At 44.2% G+C, this 19,943-nt stretch overlaps 1 protein-coding gene across 1 annotated transcript; it reads left to right on the forward strand.

Annotated features, from left to right (window-relative positions):
- Nucleotides 1-14,829: 14,829 nt before the first annotated feature.
- AGTR2 (angiotensin II receptor type 2) lies at nt 14,830-19,011 on the forward strand. The gene is made up of 2 exons (XM_020963495.2): nt 14,830-15,178; nt 17,180-19,011. Exon 2 carries the CDS (start codon nt 17,190-17,192, stop codon nt 18,339-18,341), a length of 1,152 nt encoding a protein of 383 aa, XP_020819154.1. The 5' UTR covers nt 14,830-15,178; nt 17,180-17,189; the 3' UTR covers nt 18,342-19,011.
- The last annotated feature ends 932 nt before the right edge of the window (nt 19,012-19,943 follow it).

Below are 19,943 nucleotides of genomic sequence, written 5' to 3' on the forward strand. Positions count from 1 at the left end.
CTTACTTTCTAATGGAAGAAGACAATACATAAAGGGGAGCTGGAAAGTGAGGGGGGAAGGGGGCAGGGAATGGTACCTGCATAGGCATGAGGCAGAGAAGAGGAGGAGGAGGAGGAGGAGGAGGAAGAGGAGGAGGAAAAGAAGGTCCAGAAGAGAGTTAAGTCATGACTGAAGGGGAGAAGGGAATAAGCATTTCCATAGACCCTACTCTTGCCAGACACTGTGCTAAGCTCTGTTTTACCAATCTGCTCTCACCTGATGTGAAGTGAAGTGAAGTAAAGCATGGCTGGAGCTCCTCCCGGGAACATGGCAGCCACTTCAGTCACCAGTCAGGTGAGTGGGCCCCAAGGCAGAGGTTTCTGTAAAGGGGCAAGATGGTTGGTGAGGAAGAGGAAGAGGAAGAGGAGAGGAGAAGCAAGTGTAAGAGAATTTGGGGGAAGAGAAAATACTCAGACCTGGGGAGATGAGGAAAGAACTGCTCTAAAAGATAGCTCCAAGGTTGTGCTTTAAAGGTAGATACCTACTATAAGAAGCAGAGATGAGAAGGGACAAAGAATATTTCGTGTGTGTGTGTGTGTGTGTGTGTGTGTGTGTGTGTGTGTGTGTGTGTGTGTAGGGAACAGACTTTGCAAAATAATGGAGAAGGGAGAGTGAATGCCGGATTTGGGAAACATCAAAGAGGCTAATTGGCTGGAGTAGAGAATGAGCAGTTTGTATTTTATTTTAGAGGCAATAGGGAGCCAGTGAAGATTCTTTATTCATTTCCAGTGCTATTTTCATCGTGTTCGCAATGATGTGTTGGAGGGGCAATCCAATCCAAGATCCTCTAACCGTGCACCAAAGCCCTTCTCCTTCCCCAAGGCACAGTCTAGACAATGGCTGAATGGGGTTCTTAAATGTGCTCATCAGTCTCATGAACCAGGCTTGTACTCTGCCCAGTGACCATTCCACAGACACCAGTCTATGCCTATTCTTCTCCTTTGCTTTCGTTACCTACACATCCAGACCACTTCTCTTAACTGTAGCCTCTCCACGCCTGACTGCCCGGACAGAAGGTGAAGAAGCCCTGCTCCTTGGAGGCACTTCCTTATATACAGCACTAGGGCTGTAAGGAGTGCAGAGAGACCTGAATTGTTGCCAGCAATGACATTTAAGGGGCGCCACCAACACTTCCGCTCCTGCTCTCTAGGAATGAGTACAACTTAGTGTCTAGGGAGCAAGGATGAATGAATTAAAGGCGGAAACTAGCAGTCAGTGTATTTCCCCCTAAGTGGCCTCGTATGCCTCAGAGTGTCCATCTCCTCCCCTCCCTGCAAATGAACGTCTTTAAAAGCTGGTTTGCGGAAGGGCTTCATGCTGCGTTTTCAGGTATCAAAATTGTTAGACCCACTTTCCACATCTACAAAGTTGAAAAAAGAAAGCAACACCCACAGCAATTTTATCCTTTGCAGCTTCTGGGTCATGTGACCAACAAGATGGCAAACCAGCCATTTTTTCTGGTCCACGTTAGTTCTCAAAAACCTTTGAGAAGGGGAATTATGAGCCAGATGTAAAACAATTACAGCTAAGCTTACAGAACAAGAAACAAGCCTCCTGAATTAACACTGGAGAACACTAACTCATGAGGGGCTCCCTCAGGCCCAGGGTCTATGTTTCTGTCAGGGGCACCCAAACAGACCCATGGGCTCGACACGACATCTGCCGCCTCCTTCCTGTGGCATAAACTGCTCGCACACTCAAGTCCACCTGTCAGGGTAGATGGATACTGCGGGAGGAACGTGCTGCTTTCTACTTGGGGCCCCAAGACTACAGGGACTCTGTTGAGAACATTATGTCCCAGCCTTGAAAAAAGCACCCAGTGATGATTAATCCCAGTTTACAAAGGAAAGATGACAGGGAACTGGGGAAGGGATCAGTGTGAGTGGCTGAAGGAGACTGAAGCACATAGAGAAAAAGTCGGGTGTCCCCGGAAGCTACTTGGGGCAAAGATCGAAGTTAACAAAATGAACCCTCCCTCCCCCCCCCCCCCCCCCCACCATGGGAAGAGGACGCGAGAACTCTGTAGTCTGATCCCGGGGATGTACTCACTGTCAAGGGGGGAGGAGCCAGAAAGGGACAGATGGAATGAGTATATTCCAAAGAGCAAAGCAGCCCAGATGCAGCGCAAAATGTCACACCCTGCAAACCTGAGCCTAATTATTCATGAAAAAAAAAAAGGTGACACGCAATAAAGAAGAGGCATTTGAGGTACTCCTGCAAACAAAACCAAACCAGACGCCGGCAATATTGGCAGAGATTCAGGAGCTACAGTATTCGAAGAAGCACCCCCACCCCCGCAAGGGTTGTTCCTAGAACCCTGAGGGGAAAAGAACCAGCCCTGCTCTGGGGACCCAGCCTGCCAGTGAGAGTGGGGCTTGGAAAAGTAAAGCCAGAACATACGGGAAAAGCCAGAAGTGAAAGTCCCAGCCTAGGGAGAGGGTTGACTCGTAGGAAAGGAAGGTAAGCAAACAGAAGGAAGATTGTGGGAATAGGGTTACAATCAAAGGAGGTTAAGCAAAGCTCGATTAGAGGGACAAAAATATTGACTTAAAAGACAAAGGGGGAAATCTGTTGTTGTTTTTAAAAAAGCAATCTAGAAACACAAATGGAGGAAAAGATAAACTCATCTCTCCTAACCTTAAATGTGGATAGACAGCACAATAAAATGTAAGCAAATGACAGAATGGGTAAAAAAAATATAAACAAACAAAACAAAAAACAAGCCCGGCCTGCTGCGATCAAAAGGAGAGACCAGAACAAACCTGCCTATCCGTCAGATGGATGTGAAGACCCCCCCGAACCGCAAAACCGAGCGAAAAGCCAGCCCAGACAAAGCCAAAATGCAAATTCGTGATACCAACAGAGATGATCAAGGCCATTTCATCATGCTTGAAGAAATAAGAGAAAACAAAGCAATATTAACGTTAAACCTATAGGCACCAAATCATAGAGCACATAAATTAATAAAGGAAACATGAGACGTCACAAAAAGACATAGATAACACAGTAATAGCAAGAGATTTTAATGTTCTCTCAAAGCTGGACAAGTCTAATAGAATGATAAACAAAAGGGAAAATATAGAACTGAATAAATTGTAGGAGAATTTAGAGCATTTATGGCACTTTCTGAATTGGACCACTAAATATTATATTTCTCACTGCCACAAGGGACTTTTACAGAGATCTATCATGTATTAAGGCACAAAGTGCAAATAAATTTAAGAAAGATGAAACATTAAACACATCCTTTACCAACCATAATGCAGTAAAAGTGGTCATTGATTTGGAAAGACCAAACAAAAAACACAGACCTACATGAAGACTTACTGATAAAATCCTAAATAACGAGTGGGTCAAAGAACAAATCACAACTTTGTGGAAAACAACGATAATGAGACAAAATGCAAGTTCTGAGATGTAGCTAGCGTCATCCTTGGAGGAAAAATTATATCTCTAAAAACATACAGTAATAAAATGGAAAAAGATGATGAATGAACTGAATACACATTTGAAAATGAAACATCCAACAAATAAACAAACCCCAGAATAAGCCCAAAAGAAGAGATCTTGGAGAAGAGAAAAAGGAAATGAAAAGCTGGCTCTTTGCAAAGACTGACAAAATTGATCAACCTTTGGCCAACTTGATTAAATATAAGAGGAAAGAAAACCTAATCAACAAAATAAAAAATAAAAAACTGAAGTCATAGCAAACCCAGAATCATCAGAACATATCACACAGTTATGAGCCGAAAAAACCTGAGAATTCGAAAGTAATAGAGGTGTACCTACAAAAATATCAAATGCTCAAATTAACAACATCAAATAGAGATATTAAATAATTCAAGCTCAGAAAAAGAATTGAAAGAGCTGTAATGGAACTACCAAAGAGAGACCATTTATGTTTCAGATCATGGTACAGGAGAATTCTATTAAACTTCTAAAGAAAGATTAGTACCTAGAAGAGGCAGATTATTCTCAAAACTGAGAAATAACATACTCTATCTAACTCCTTTTATAAGACAATTGTGCGCCCAAATAACTTAAGCAGGGAGGGAGAAGGCAAAGAAAGATCTATAGACCAACATCATTAGTGATTATTAGCCTTTTCAGCTTAGTGGCATCTGCTGGCAGAGCCTCTGAATAGTTCAAGTTATTTCCATGTCATTGTGAGGCAGAAGAGGAGGCCATTGGGAGAGGAGATGTTACCCTTACTGACAGGTTTTCAGGCTTACCTCACTTACAGCTTGAAAATGAGTAATTAATTCATATTTAGCTTTGCTACACAATTGCAATTCTGCTCTTAAGTAAGGCCAGCTCCCTTTACTGTGACTGTGATGTAGACTAGGGTCCCCATTTAGCAGACTGGCAAGCAGAGTCATAACTAACTAGGAATTTTTGGTTCCCAGGATAAACCATGCCCTTGGTTGTGGGTGGAGGTGTCCTGGTGCAAAGGCACTGTCCTATGAGGGTAGGGATGAAGTCAGGGAAGAGGACGCACCCACCAAGGCTGCCATCTAGTAATTTCCTAGTCTAACTAGTTCTTCTTACTAACAAGCTACTAAGCTCTGGTATTATTATGCTACTGAAGAATTGCAAGTGCTGTCAGTGCCCTCTAATTTCAGTAACAGAGGGCAGAGCTCAAGTCACCTTGCACTAGTTATGTCTCTGCATTCAGGGATTCATTTTGAGCGCTTACTTGGTGCCTCTCCACACCCCGTCCTCCTGTCCCCAGATCTTTGCCTAGCTTCCCATTGAGCAGGAGGGGGCAACTCCCAATCTATCCTACTCAGGGACTTTTCTGTAAGCACAGCACCATCACTCCTAGGCAGGGAATTGATGTAAACCAAAAAATAGTTCTTTTCTACAAAAGTTTGGAGAGCCCTAGTTGAGAATGTGCTTCCAAGTCTCTTTTGGGAACGTGTTTTTGCTTGAACACCAAAGAAAACTTCTTGCTGGATGGGTAAGTCCGGTACCTTGACAGCAACATACGGTTTAGAGGGCAATGGGTCTGTCACTGTTTACAGGATGGGGATGGTTCGTTTACTTAAGTCCCTGGGAGGCCATATACGGATGCCTTGCAAATAAGCAAATGCTGTTCTGAAATCGGCTCTGCTCATTTATTGACTGATCTGGTTCCCTGACATTGTTCTTGTCAATTGCAAGAATAAGATTCGATTTTATTTATCAGTTTAAAACAAAAGGAAGACCTCAGTTGGATGGTTAAGATGAAAGATAATCATCTATGAGAGTGAATAGCAGGAACAAACATTGGTTAAGCACTTGTTGTATGCAGAACACAGGACTTAGCACTAGGGAATGTAAAAAACTTAGAAAAGAAATCGTCCCTGTCTTCAGTGAACTTACACTCTTGCGGGAGGAGAGGATGCCACCCTGATACATATGACAGAGGCCCTGCTTGATCACCCTGGCTTTACTAAATATACTACCTGTGTGCCTTGGCCAAGTCACTGAAATGCTATGGCCTTAGTGTAGCCATCTTTATGACTAGATGATTTCCCTAAATCTATGCATGCTCCAGTGTTCTTATATTACATAATAAGTGTATCAGAGAGTTATGAAACAAAGTGCCATGTGAGGTGTGAGAGGCAAGGTCACTGCCAGCTTGGCAGGCGATGAAGTGGGAGGATTAGGAAAAACTTCCTGGAAAAGATGCCCTTCGAGTTGGGCATTAAAGAATGAGGGGAATTTAATAGGTGAGGAAGGTCAGGGGGGCACATCTGAGGCACAGGGAGCAACTTGAGTAAAGGTGCAGAGGTAGGAGATCACAGTGCCTGATCTGGGCCAGAGAGTTGCCCAGTTTGCAGGGAGCACAATGTATAGAGAAAGGCACACTACTAGATAAGGCTGTAAATGTAGCCTGGTTCCACATGGTGGAGGGCTCTGCATACCCAGCAGAGGAGTTAGAACTTTACTCTGAAGGCCTTTCAGTAGAGCAATGGCCCAACTAGGTCTCTGTGCATGTGGAATGAAGGATGGACTGGTTGGGGGAAGGAATGGAGCCAGTAAGACTTACTAGTCCAGACAGGTGTTAATGAGGGCCCATGGAAAGAGAGAGAAGGGATTGGGTTGAGAGAAGTTGTGGGAATGGAATCAGGAAGACATGTTAACTGATTAAATATAAGAGATGGGGGAGAGAGAAGAGCCAAAGGTAACTCCTAGATTAGACATAGAAGGCACCACAAACAAAGGAGCTGGGTTAGAGGCAAGACAGAGAATGAGCTCGCTTTGGACATGCCATGGGGAGGGGAGTGGGGCAGCCAGATAGAGAGGTGCTGAAAGCCCTCTGGGCACATGGCTCAGTTCTAAGGCAGCAAGACTGAATGAAGGAGACTGGGGAGCCAGGGCAATACGAAACTCCCTGCAAGAGAAAAATAGAGACAGATCGGAATGTAGGCTGTTTGCTTTAGGGATGCAACCTATTTGAAAGGAAAATTGGATGCAGTAAATGCTTTTCACATCCCAATCAGAACCTCTGAGATGCTTATCCAACCCCAAAGACCAAGAACCTAAAAAAACAACCTTTACCAGCAAAGTCAGAGGATTCAGAAACCTTCTTAGCCCCAATGCCCAAAGGGTCCCGGAGAGGTCGTTCCCTTTCCTGCCTTCTTATCCCACCTTCCCCTCATCCCCTGTCCATAGCTTGGATCTATTGCCATGTACCTACATAACAGTAACAATATTTGAAAAGTGAATGATTTAGTTGAGCTGTTTTTCCCTCTGGAATCCACACAAGGCTGAATGATCAGGTTTATGGGGATTTGTTTTCAGTGAACTGACAGCAGAGATCTTACATAGAAACTGAGTTGGAAGTCACTCTAATTGGCCAGGCTGTGTGGTCCTAAGCTCATGGACAGTTTTGTTCTCAGTGCTAATTGGCCAGGGGACCCATGACTGTCCTTGGGGCAGTTTGGCCTTGGCACACATTCAAGACTTTCAGGGGCCTTAGATGTAGGCGCCTGTTTTCTGAGGGGGGGGGTGACCCTGGGGTTTACTGGTTCTCATAATTAACCTCAAGATGAGATACAGGGAGTGACATTGGGAGGTAGCAGTTATCTTAGAATGAGCAATCTGTTCATCTAGGACATTAATAAATATCCAGAGAATGGCCTTGACTACACTGTTATCTTGGGGGTGGAAATGAAACCTTGTACTGAAGTTACAAGGAAAAAAAAACCCACCTCACTGAACTTTTTTAGCATGCAAACATGAGGCTACATCTTCTTACAAAGCACGCAAATGGGCTTACAATAAACTATATTTAACACCAAAGTTCTTCCTACTTGGGAAAATAGACTCCCCCCAATGCGGAGTGTACTTACAAATACAGCAGATGATGACGGTGATGATGATGATGGTGATGGGAGGCCATCTGCAGTAGTGAGCAGAGAGCTGACCTTGGCATAAAGAAGACTTGGGTTCAAGTCCTTCCTCTCATATGTACTGGCTGGATGACTCTGGACAAGGTAGTTACCCTCTGATTGCCCCAGGCAGCTCTGTAAAGATTTCCAGTTGTAGAAGGAGAGCCGAGCGGCAGGCTGCCCTGGTAGAGAGAGTTCCTTATGCCAATAGAGTCACAGGTCCAATAAAGTATTGACAATAATAATCATTGCAGCTGGGTTGATGCACAGCAGGGACTTGGAATGATCTGCCTCCTGGCTCCCCTGGCCCCCTCAGGCTTCAGTCTTAACCCCCTCCCCCCACTATGGAAGGTCCGTCCTGGTCTCTCTGCCTGGCCCCTTCACTCCCCACTGCTCCTGCTTTCCCTCTGAGATTCTCTCCCATCTACCCTGTCTATGTTCACATGTTGTCTCCCCCATCGGACTGTAAGCTCCCTGAGAGCAGGGACCAGGTTTTTTCCTTTCTTTGCACCCCCCCGGAGGTAGCACAGTGCCTGACTTATAGGAGCACATGCCCGTTGACTTTGGAGGTTAGGTTCCAGGGTAGGAAGCTGGTTGTTTCAGGTAGGGCTGATGGCAACAAGCGGGACTGGCCCTATTTTCCTGGTGGGTAGCTTTTCTTACTTTCTTCTAAGTTGTCTGATAGGTTTGGGTGGGGTTAGTGGGGAGTCATTGACAATTGGGTTACAGATCTCAGCAGATTCTAGGATTAGGTACTTGAACCCCAAACTCCCTGGCCCAAAATTTGGGATGTAGTTGCTGCTGTCTGCTCCTGCATCCATTTCCTCTTGCATCTCTTTGCTACTTCCCTTATTCTCCTGGGATTGTGGGGAGAGACATATGAACAGAAGCTCAGAAGCAGCTGCCTTGAGGAGCCTGGGTCCATCTTTCTTAAGAGAAGGCATCATATGTTTATTACCAAATTACTGGTGAGGACACCAGTGACCACTCCAAATATTGCTAAATTACATGTTTATTTAGTTTGTTTCATTCATTCAATAAATCTACAAACACATCAAAAATATATTGACTGAGGAGCAGAAAGCATGTGCCTAAATCCCAGGTCTGTAAAGAGAAACTTATTATCTATTCAGTGATCATTGAACAATCCACCAAAAGAGTTATACAATTTGGACTCTAAGTGTAAAATTCTTTATATTTACCAAGACAAAATAGAGACTGAAGGCTCTGAACTTGAACCTGGAAGTTAAATTTTACTAAAGAAGAGGTCCATATATACAAATACCTCAGTCTTCTCTGGGCAAGATAGGTCAAGAATAAGGCTACCACGAGGGGCAGCTAGGTGGCGCAGTGGATAGAGCACCGGCCCTGGATTCAGGAGGACCTGAGTTCACATCTGGTCTCAGACACATAACATTAGCTGTGCGACCCCGGGCAAGTCACTTAACCCAATTGCCTAGCACCCCCCCCCAAAAAAAAAAAAAGAATAAGGCTGCCAAGGAGAAAGCCAACGCTTATGTTAAGAGAGCGCACGGTATCTTAAAGTCAATAACGTCAAGAACACATTTAGAGGAGTAGTTAGGTGGCTCATTGGATAGAGTTCTGTCCTTGAAGTCGGGAGGACCGAGTTCAAATGTGGCCTCAGACACTTGACACTTACTAGCTGTGTGACCTTGGGCAAGTCACTTAACCCCATTGCCTTGCCCAAATAAAAGAACACGTTTAGAGCAATGAACATTGCCACAACATCAATCTTACCATATACCTGTGGTATGATAAAATGGATGGTAATTATTATAGAAGGTGTTCAAATAACAACCCATACAATGTTAATGAAACCCAGACTCATTACCTGCAGGCAGTTCTGGAATTCAGGCTAGGGGATTGATAGATGCTTTCAGAGCCCATAGTAAATAGGCAGAAAATGTAGAGAGATACTTTTGGAACAAACAGAGCTCATTCCACAAAGCAATAGGAAAGGCTGATATGCTACCAGATATGTCAGTTTATGAAACAGCTAAGGTTCAAGAGAAGAATCCATGAACACTCTGTGGGCAACATCTGCATGAACTAACCAACAGCATATAGACAAAGATGGTAGACAAATACTTCACCCTGTAGATGAATGCTTCATGCTGTCCCTCTTGTTTTCTCTACCAATAGAGTTGTCCTGAAGTTGAAAGGCAATAATTTTACCCACTTGTGTAACAGTCGGCTGAACATTAAATAGAAAAAGCTAGTGACTTGTGCCATTTCTGTTTGAACCCCATCAGAAAAGATGAGAGGACAAGAAGAATTCTGGCTTGATCCATTTCTTAGCCTCACTTCTACAGAAAGAAATGCTGACATTGTTAGCGCAATGTACCCTGAGGTGCATCGCAATGGTCAAAATAAGGCACTGGGTAATAATGAAAGAAGCCACTTCAGACATAGCCATTCAGATGCTTAAAGGAGCTATCATGTGCCCTCCCCGCCACGACTTTTCAGTTCCTTCACCTTATGACCTAGACTCGAGTTCTGGCGAGCACCTTGTCTCAGCTTCTCTGAACAATATGGTAGATTCAATTAGACTTGCAGTCAATTCAGTATCCACGTCAGGGAATGGGATAATCAAATCTATTGTGTGGTGTTGTATATCCAAAGAAATGAATATTTGAAGTCCCAGTTTCCTGCCAATTGTGTGCATTCTGTGTATACACAAGGGTTGCTATTTGGTGGGACTGGGTTCAACCAAAGTCCAGGTCCCCATGGGACAAGGACAGGGCAGGAGTGAGCACTGGACCGGATCCTTCCTCTTAACTTCCTGGGCCCAGGTTCAGTCAGAACCAATTGATCTCACAACCACCAACGCACAAATTCAGACTCAACTGCTCACTCAGCTCTCTGCTGGTTCCACACTGTTTGGCAACCGGGACTGTCCGCCAGTGATTATCTACAGGATGGCAAAACAGCACAGTAAAAAAAAAAAATCCAGGGCTGTTTAATTGACTCAAATCAGTGGAATTAGGGAATTGAGGAATCAGTTGTACCCCGTCAGTCAGTCAGTTTGGTGGATGTTAAAGGCTGAACCATTACCAGGATAATATGGGGAGGGGGGCAGGTCATCAGAGCTGGATAGGACTTTGAAGTTTATCTAATCTTCTCAGTTAATTTTATTCTATTTCAAAAAGTCTTACTGATAACTTTTTTTTAAACATCATGGTCATTTATGGATCTGGAATTTGTCCCCTACCCTCTTCCAAATAAAATCCTTCCTTGAAACAAATAAAAATAGTTGAACAAAACCTCCTGATCTTGTTCCTGAACCTGATAAATTATGTACCATTCTGCCCACCTCTGTGCTTACTTCATCCTTTTGTTTTCCAAGCCCATTACTGGTTTGTCCATTGTCTGAATTGGGCCTCCCTTTAATGATCTTTCATTTCAATCATGCGGCCGCTACATCTGTTGTTGTCCTGGTTCTGCATCCTTAACTCTGCATTAGTTCTTAAAGGCTTCCCAGGTTCCTCTGAAGTCCTCAGAATCACCCTTTCTTAGTTCATTACATTTAACTAGCACTGTTCAGTCAGTCCCCAAGAGACAAACATTGACTTGGTTTCCAGTTCACGGTTTCCATAAGAAGTGCTACTACAAATAACTTGGTGTCTATTGGATTTCCGTTTGTCTTAGATTTCCTTGAGATTTATTGGGTTTGCTAGTCAGAGAAATCCCCTCATTTTACAGATGAGGAAACTGAGGCCCTGAGAGGTCAAGTGACTAGCCCAAGGTCACAAGGGTAGGATGTGGCAGAGCTGAGAAACTCTTTTAACTCCAAATTAAGGAGTTAGAACTTACAGTAAGCAATTAGTTTGGGTGGGGTGGTAATTCAGAGAGGCAAACAGCTACTGAGGGGCAGTGGGAGCAGGGTGGCACTCGGAGGCTGCCGTACCCGCACACATATGTTCTGACTGCCAATTGCCAGCCCGATTCTCATCCACTGTCAAGCCTCCACAGCATTTACTGCCATGGCCGCCCCGAGGGCACACCCCCAGAGCCTCTGCATTTAGTCTCTTTCTTCTCTGATACATTTTCCACACAACTGCCAAGCTGGGGTTCCCAACCACGTCCTGCCCTTGCTCCAAAGCCTTCAGGGGCTCCCTGTCACCTCTTTTTTTGCCATTTGCCAGTCTTTATTCTTCAACTCCAACCTGTCTTTTCAGCCTGACTTCATATCGTTCTCACTCTAGTAGTCCATGGTCCAGCCAAACTGGCTGTCTTGCTTTTCCTTGCACGTGCCATTCTACCTCCCATCTTCTTGCTTTTACTCTCACTGTTACCGCTCTCCTCGAGCCCCTGGCTCAGGTGCCACCTCCCCAGAACCACCTGCTTCACTGCTTGATGCTTCCTTACCCCCCCCCATTCATTTGCATTTATTTTGTATATATTTTAAATTGACTTACCTGCGTATATGTGAACTCCCTCGGTAGAATATAAACTTCTTGAGAGCATAGACTGTTCCACGGTGTCTGGTATGCTTATTAAATACACAGTCATTGAAACCCATAGCCCCTTCCACAAATGAGCGCTCCACTCCCTACCCCGGATCACATGCTGCCCCCTGCCTCATTTTCTCCTCTAGTTGGTCCTTGATACTCATTTTCACCTTGTTTCACCCCGACACAACTCTATGTGGGAGTGAGCTGGTCGCCACCTGGTGCAGGGCACACTCTAGTCTAGACCTTGCCCTGGACCTCTACCTTTCCTCTTCCCCCCAGAGAATGTCCTGGGCCTCAAACTTCATTAGGGAGGCCCTGGGCAAGCAGAATTTTTGCTGGAAAATCAATGTGAATGCCAAGCCATCTATGTGACTTAGCTCCGAAGTGTAACTAGGGAATCTGGCACTTGTGCCAAGCACCACAAACCCCCTGAGCTGGGCCCTAACCTGAAGCAGAGGGAGGTGGACTGGGCCGCTGGCCCATGGAGGTGCAGCCCCTGAGACACTGGAGGCTGCCAGGGAGGTGATGGTGCTGAGGGCCAGAAAGTGGGCCTGGCCCGGAGGGCCTGCCGGGGAGCTCAGCCCCACTTGCCATATTGTAGCTTCCCGCTTTAAATAAGCTTTCCTGTTAACTAGATACTAAGGTCTGTTCTTCTGCTGCTGGACTTGAAATAATTTCATCACCTTCTAAATTTGTCACCTCGAGCAAAGCCTCGGCGACTCTTTAGTTATGGCTCCAACTGAATTCCTCTAACCCAGCTGTGCTTTTTCTGGAAGGCAGCACACACTGAGAATGCTAAATCCAATGGCTTAGACTTTGCAAAGTCTGTCTTTTACTTTAAAAAAAAAAGCCTATATTTTTCCACAAGTGGGAGAGGCATTTACTCTACATACCGTTCTATTTATGTTGTTGACTTAACTGTCAACAGCTTTGCCCAACATAGGCATAGACTGGATTTTTGGCTTCAGCTGTCCCTGTCTGTCTGTCTCTCTAGAATATATGTTATATATTTATATATGTACACCCCCCCCATGCGTGTCTATTATGGACACCTATGTACACACATTACACATATGTATATATAAACACACACATATATGCTTTGCTTGGTAACTCCCTATAGTTGCGAAATGTTTTTCAGACTTGTGAAATTTTCCTTCTGAAAATAATGAAGAAAGACAGTCAATGTTCTTTTCATCTTCTGGGAAGCGGATGGTTCTTTAAACTCCATTTACGTCAGCACTCACCATTCTGGAAGACTGAAGAACTGCACACAAAGTCCCTCGGCTCCTCTGGGCTGGTAAAAGCCACGTATCCCTGAGGCAATGAGTTGCAGACTGTCCCTAGAGTTTCTTCCCCCACCTCCTCAGGGTTTCTCTATAAGGGGCTTGAGAGAGGGTAATAAATGGGGGCGAGAAAGAGTCGGACCGACTCCAGAGCCCATCACTCCAGAAGGGGCTTGTGTTTGTGGGTAGCATATGGGATTTGGTGTCAGGAAGACCTGCATTCAAATGCTGCCTCAGACCTTTACTACCTGTGGGACTTTAAGTAAGTCATTCAACTCTCTTTGCCTCAGTTTCCTCATCTATAAAAGCAGAATAACAACATCACCTTTCCTAGGGTTGTTGCGAGGGTCCAATGAGATCACTACGTGCTGCTAGCTTCTCCAAATTGATGCCCCATCGTATGGTACACAGTCACGTATTCCCCTTCCACACATTTTGAGAGAAACTGAGAAAAATATTTTTCCTACATAAGAGGCTCCTCCCCACCCCAGCCTCCAACACACAGAGACACAAGTATTTTTACTTTTGCCCCTAGTAAGGAGCAAATTGCCTGTGAATACAGAAGCTTTTCTAAATACCCCGAGCTTTGTTCTTTCCATCCCCGACAGAGTTAAATTAAGAGTAGCCAGATGTTTGCCATTGGCTGGGGTAAAGGGAGGGGAGAGCTAGTAAGTGCAATTCCTCCCTCCACCAGCTGCATCTTCCAAAGGCCTCTCCCCAGTCAGTATTCAAAGCTAGTGGCCTCCAAAGGGACTAGTAGAAAAGTTCCGCAGCTTCTATCACAATTGCTTCCAAACGACTTGCGTCTCTCCCCACCCCCCCCGACTCTCCCTTATAATAAATAAATACAGTTAAGCAAAATGAATCAACACATTTGCCATGAGACTGAAGGGGGGGGCTTCCCTTTCTCCCCCAGAAGTTATGAGCTTTCCCTCTTTCTTAATTCTCGAACTTGAAACTTGAGAGGAAATACAGTGCGTGAATACCACCTTTCCATCACTTGTAAATCATCTCCCTCTCCCCCATTTGCCTCCCTTCTCCAAGTAATACACCTCAAACCTTCCTAAAGAAATTCTTTAGCTCTAAGCAGGGAGGACTTACCGAGGTACGGGAGAAATATCATTAACTCTGAAATTACAGTTAATTTGCTACTGATTCTTTTGGAACTCTGTGCAAATCGCTTTAGCAAATCAGAGATAATGGAGTTCAAACTAGATCCCAACTACCTCATTTTGCCAACGAGGAGGTAAAATGTCCAAGGTCAGGGAGGTAAGAAATGGCAATGATGGGATTTTGAATCCTGGTCCTGGAACTCCCCCTACCCCTTTGCAATGTAACATGCTGGCTCCTGTGTTTTGTCTTTGTATCCCCAGTGCTTAGCATGATGGCTGTTTACTCAATAGAAGAGTAAGATATTAATTTGAGCATACTCATAGGTTGCACTTTAGATATTATCTTTTTAATGTTTCTCAAATAATGGATCCAATCCTAATGTCCAATCATATCAGATATGAGTGAGAATTTCAAGGATGCAAATTGCCAAGGGCGTTGGTAGCCCAGAACCAGGGGCTGTTTGCATAATTCCCCCTCCCTGGCCCAACTCATTTTAGAGTATAAACATCAGGGAAAATGGAGGAGGCAATTATGGAAGTAAATAGGATATTCCTTCCTTAAATTGAGCTATCGACTTCAAGATTATTTGTGGACTTGTGGAAACTGTGCTTTGTTTGGGGGTGGGGGTGTGTAGATTGATTTGGATGAGCTCTCATGATTCAGGGCAGGCAGAATTTCAGATGGATGTTTTACTGCCAAAAAAAAAAATTTCTGGAAAGCTGGCACGTGTTCAGAAGTCAGCCAGCAAATTATGTCGGTTCAAGACTCCCAGTGGACAAACCGAACATATTAAGAAGGAAACCAGAGATCTGCAGCTCTTATGTTCTGAAGTCCAGAGGAAGGGCTAAGCAGAGTCGTGGAATATTTTTTCAGCCTACATTTTTAGGTAAGTCTGAGATATTTATATGTAATTGACTTTGGGAAATATGAAGTGAACTTATGATAATATTTCAGGGTAAGCACTGACTTTTTATCCAGATTAATACAGTATCCCACAAATATCTGAAAGATCGACTTGGTGTTCTGCAGCTGTAAAGAGTGGAGACTTAGAGAAGCTGATTGATGATAATTTAACTACATTTTCAACTCGAGCTGCTGGCCGACCTTCAAGTGGTACTTTTTTTAGTTGTTTTCAGATGCCTTGGTTAGGTCCGGGCAGTGAGAGGACTGTCTCCCAAATTACTTTCTTTGTTTCTGAGACACATCTTGGCTGACAGATGACAGTATTTTTAGCTCGCAAACTATGTTCTGGGTGCTTTTTATACTTCTCATAGGAATACTTGGGACTCATTCACCTTTAGCTTTTTCATGATTTGAAAATAACAGCAGCATATTCAACAGATAGCGATATATTTCCATCATGAAAATGTGTGGCTTGGGTATTAGTGCTTTTTAAAGATGGCTCAATTAACCTGAAATTGTCAGAATGGGAGATGCTGTATCATGTTTTTTCAGTGGCAAGGAGACCTGTTTCTACCTGATCCCAACACAACAGCTTTGCCTGTTTTCTTGTTCTGCCCCCCCACAGAAGACCAACTAAAATGCTAGAATTTAACATGAAGACCTCTTTCAAGGTTTGGAAACTATTTGCCTATAGGAACTTGTAATAGGGGATTTTTCTCATGTTAAAGCAGGCAGGCACTGTGGTATGCAGAGACTATCTGGAGAGGCAGAAGTATGGCCCAGGTTCTTTGAAACACGGACTTTGCTTCTTTCTGGGCTTTCTTTCTGTTTCTGCTTTGTACACTTTCCTCCACAGCTAATCTTCTTAAATAGCTCCTTTTCCTTAAGCCTGTGGAAAATGTGAATGGTGGTGGTGGGGGGTGGGTGCGAATGGGGGTGATGGTGAATAGGGCAGAGGAAGGAAAAAGAAAAGGATAGAGAAGAAAATGCTTTCTTCTTGGTATTTTCTTTTAGAACTTTCAATTCATGAATTTCTCTTTTGCCGTGTTTGAGAAGCATTATAGACAGGGCTGGAAGGGACCTGAGATGAGGAAACTAAGGCAGTAAGTGGCAGAGCTGAGATGCGATCCCATCCTTTTCTTTTTTAAAAAAGGTTACTGATGTGTCCGACGCTTTGTGACTCCATTTGGGATCTGCTCAACAAAGATACTGGAGTGGGTTGCCATTTCCTTTTGCAGCTCACTTGACAGATGAGGAAACTGAGGCCAACAGGGTGCAGTGACTTTGCCCAGGGTCACACAGCTAGGAAGTGTCTGAGGTCAGATTTGAACTCAGGAAGAAGGGTCTTCCTAACTCCAGGCTCCAGACCATCCACTGTGCCAGCCAGCTGCCCCATTTATTGAAGCCTCTTGTTTATTACATGATGGACATTTTCTGATCGTTGGACACTTCATAGGCTAATAGGATCATAGCATTACGGGCTTAGAGACGGAATGGATCCTAGAAGTTTACCCATCTAACTTCCTCATTTGACAGATGAGGAAACTGATGTGCAGAGAGGTAAAGTGATTAGCAGGATCATGCAGGTGGTATGTGGCACAGTTGGAATTCAAGACCTATTCAAGTCTGACTAAAGCCAGGGCTTAAACCCACTTTGTTTTCCAGTTTTCTGCTACTACAGAAATATTTGGGTAAATATGGACCTTTTTGTCATCACCTCTCTGGGGGCAGAGGTATTTTCCAGGTATAGATGCGGCATTGCGACTGTTAGGTCAAAGGGTATGAATAGTTTAACCATTTTTCTCATGCAATTCCTAATTGTTTACCGGAATAATCCATTTTTCCCCACAAGGCAGAATTAAGGCTTATTATATTTAATCACTTATCCTTTTGGTAAGCAGTAAACATTTTTTGGTGAAACTTTAAATTAAAAATATGCTCTAAGATTTGAACATCCTAAATGCTTTTGTTTTGTCACTTTCAGGAAAAGGAGTATGACCAGTGACTTGAGTTCACAAAGATTTCAGGCTGATATTTCACTGACCCCATTTGATATAAAGAACAGCTATTCATCTTCCATCAAAAGTGAAAATATGGTTAACGATCCGTACATAGGACCCATAAACACGTCTAACAATAACGCATCGACAGCTAAGTGTGCGCTGAAGCTCGCGGGGTATCACTTAGCCTTCATTCCCGCTCTCTACTATATTATCTTTGTCCTTGGTTTAATTGGCAACAGTGTGGTGGTTTCCCTCTTCTGCTGCCACCGGGGCCCCAAAAAAGTTGCTAGCATTTACATCTTCAACCTTGCCATGGCAGACCTGCTGTTTCTAGCCACTCTGCCACTCTGGGCCACTTATTATTCTTATGGCTACAACTGGTTCTTTGGTTCAGTGATGTGCAAAATCTCCAGTGCCCTCCTGTGTCTGAACATGTATGCTAGTGTTTTTTTTATCACCTGCATGAGTATAGATAGGTACCAAGCTGTCGTCTACCCCTTCCAGTCCCAGAGAAGAACCCCGTGGCAGATGTCCTTTATTGTGCCCCTTGTGTGGGGACTGGCCTGTGTGTCCTCGCTGCCAACATTTTATTTCCGAGATATCAAGCCCATTGACCACTTGGGAGTGAATGCGTGTATCATGGCCTTCCCTCCTGAGAAGTATTCACAGTGGTCAGCAGGGATGGCCTTCATGAAGAACGCCCTTGGTTTTGTGATCCCGTTGGTGTTCATAGCCACGTGCTATGCGGGCATCCGAAAGCACTTAATGAAGGCCAGTGGGTTTGGGAAGAACCAGCTCATGAGAGACAGGGTACTGAAGATGGCAGCTGCAGTTGTCCTGGCGTTTGTTGTCTGCTGGCTCCCCTTCCATGTTTTAACTTTCTTGGATACACTGGCATGGTTACATGTCATCACTAACTGTGATGTGATCTCAGCCATTGACACTGCCATGCCTTTTGGCATCTGCATGGGCTTTGCAAACAGCTGCATCAATCCCTTTCTGTACTGTTTTGTTGGAAACCAGTTCCAAGAGAGATGCCGGCGCCTGTTTAAGCTGAGAGTTTCTCAGCTCCGCAAGAATAGAGATAGCATGTCTTCCAGGAAAGGGAATTCTCTTAAGGAAGTGGAGACCCTAATGGAATGAAGATGTACATGGTTCAAACAGAACAACTTGGGCTTCCATGGATGAGAATTAACGGCTTGGGAAAGGAAGAATCTTTCTAATCAAAATGGACTTTCTGACTCTTCAAGAACTAGAAAATAAAGGAAATACCCCTTCATCCAAGGAATTTCAGTTTGTTTCTCCCACTTCTCCTGGGGTGAGGCCATCCCTGGTGAGACAGACCCATAACCTAGAAGTTATTTGGAAGTTTTCTCAAATGGCAAACAGGCAGAGTGGAGCAGTCTACTATGAAGACCAGCTCTTCCTCTTTCCTCCTTCCATAGGAAGTACCACAACATTTTACCCCATAGACTGGAATCATCTGCTATTATCCTCTTGGATGCTTCCTCATCATGCGGAGAAGACCCAACCTGGGGTTTTTGAAGGGTCTACCAGTGGAGATCACCAGCAAGCCCTACCTATTAAACTGGAAAAGCTTTAAGCACAGTCTTGGCTACGGACTGTGTGCCTATTTTCCAAGGGCAACTTGTAATCATGCAACAAGTATTTATTGAGTACCTACTATTTACAAAGTACTCAATAAATATTTCTTTAAAAATACTCTATCAGCAGAGATTTGGCCACCTGCTGATAACTTTTTTCTTACCATAGCAATTCACAAAGGCCATCTAACTAATTAAGTCTGTGGGGTGGGGGGGGTTGGGGGTGGAGGGTGGGGATGGGGGGGTGGGGGGGTGGGGGTGGGGATGGGGTGGTGTGGTGTGGTGTGGTGGGATTTGTGTTAGGGAAGGTAATACCCACACTGACAAAATCACAGATCTTTGAAGTAAGCATTTACATTTTGTATTTCTCCATTTAAAGTAAGCTCCTATTGAAATGCATACCAAACTCCTGGTCTTGTCTTCTGCTTGGGGAAATTCCAGAGCTGGGCATTAGTTGCTAGGAAATCAATCACTTCAATACAAGGTCACATATAAAGCCCATATTCATGAGGCAGACATATGAGACAGATATGTATGATTAGAAAAGGAAGTGGGCTAGTCATGTAGCAAGAACAAAGGACAGCTCAAATGCTCTGCTGGTACCCCATAGGTATTAAAAGCCCCAGAAGTCATTGAGGGGGTGGAGGGAGAAAGTCAGGGTCAGGGAGGAGCTTACCATAGCCTGTCATCTCAAAATTTGCTATTGTAACGAATTATTGTCGCTAACAGTGTTAAGTGCTGTTGTTTCTTTGCTGAAAGAATGTGAGTACTGTAGTGCCCTCTGATTCGGCACCTAAAGGACAAAGCTCTAGTCACCCCACCCTATTGACATCTCTGTTCTTTAGAGGATTTATAGGAAGACGTGCAGAAGAATCACAAAGAATGAGGAGAGATGGATGAGGGGTGAGCTGCACCATCAGAAACAGCGCCTGCCTCGACAGAAACATGAGCCATTGAAGTACTGAAGTATGTGAATAAAACCATGCCAATTTCCAGTGTTCACTCCATCTTACAAGGGTCTCTCCCAATCGGCAGTGGTGGCTTAGGGCTCTCATAGCCTTCAATAATCTATGCCAATATTGTTCTATATCAATGCATTTGTTTTCTTCAGCTCATCCTCTTGTATTGATGTGGATGAGAT

The sequence above is a fragment of the Phascolarctos cinereus genome, unplaced genomic scaffold (assembly GCF_003287225.1).
Source record: "Phascolarctos cinereus isolate Bilbo 61053 unplaced genomic scaffold, phaCin_HiC Scaffold_8;HRSCAF=390, whole genome shotgun sequence".
NCBI classification, from domain to species: domain Eukaryota; kingdom Metazoa; phylum Chordata; class Mammalia; order Diprotodontia; family Phascolarctidae; genus Phascolarctos; species Phascolarctos cinereus.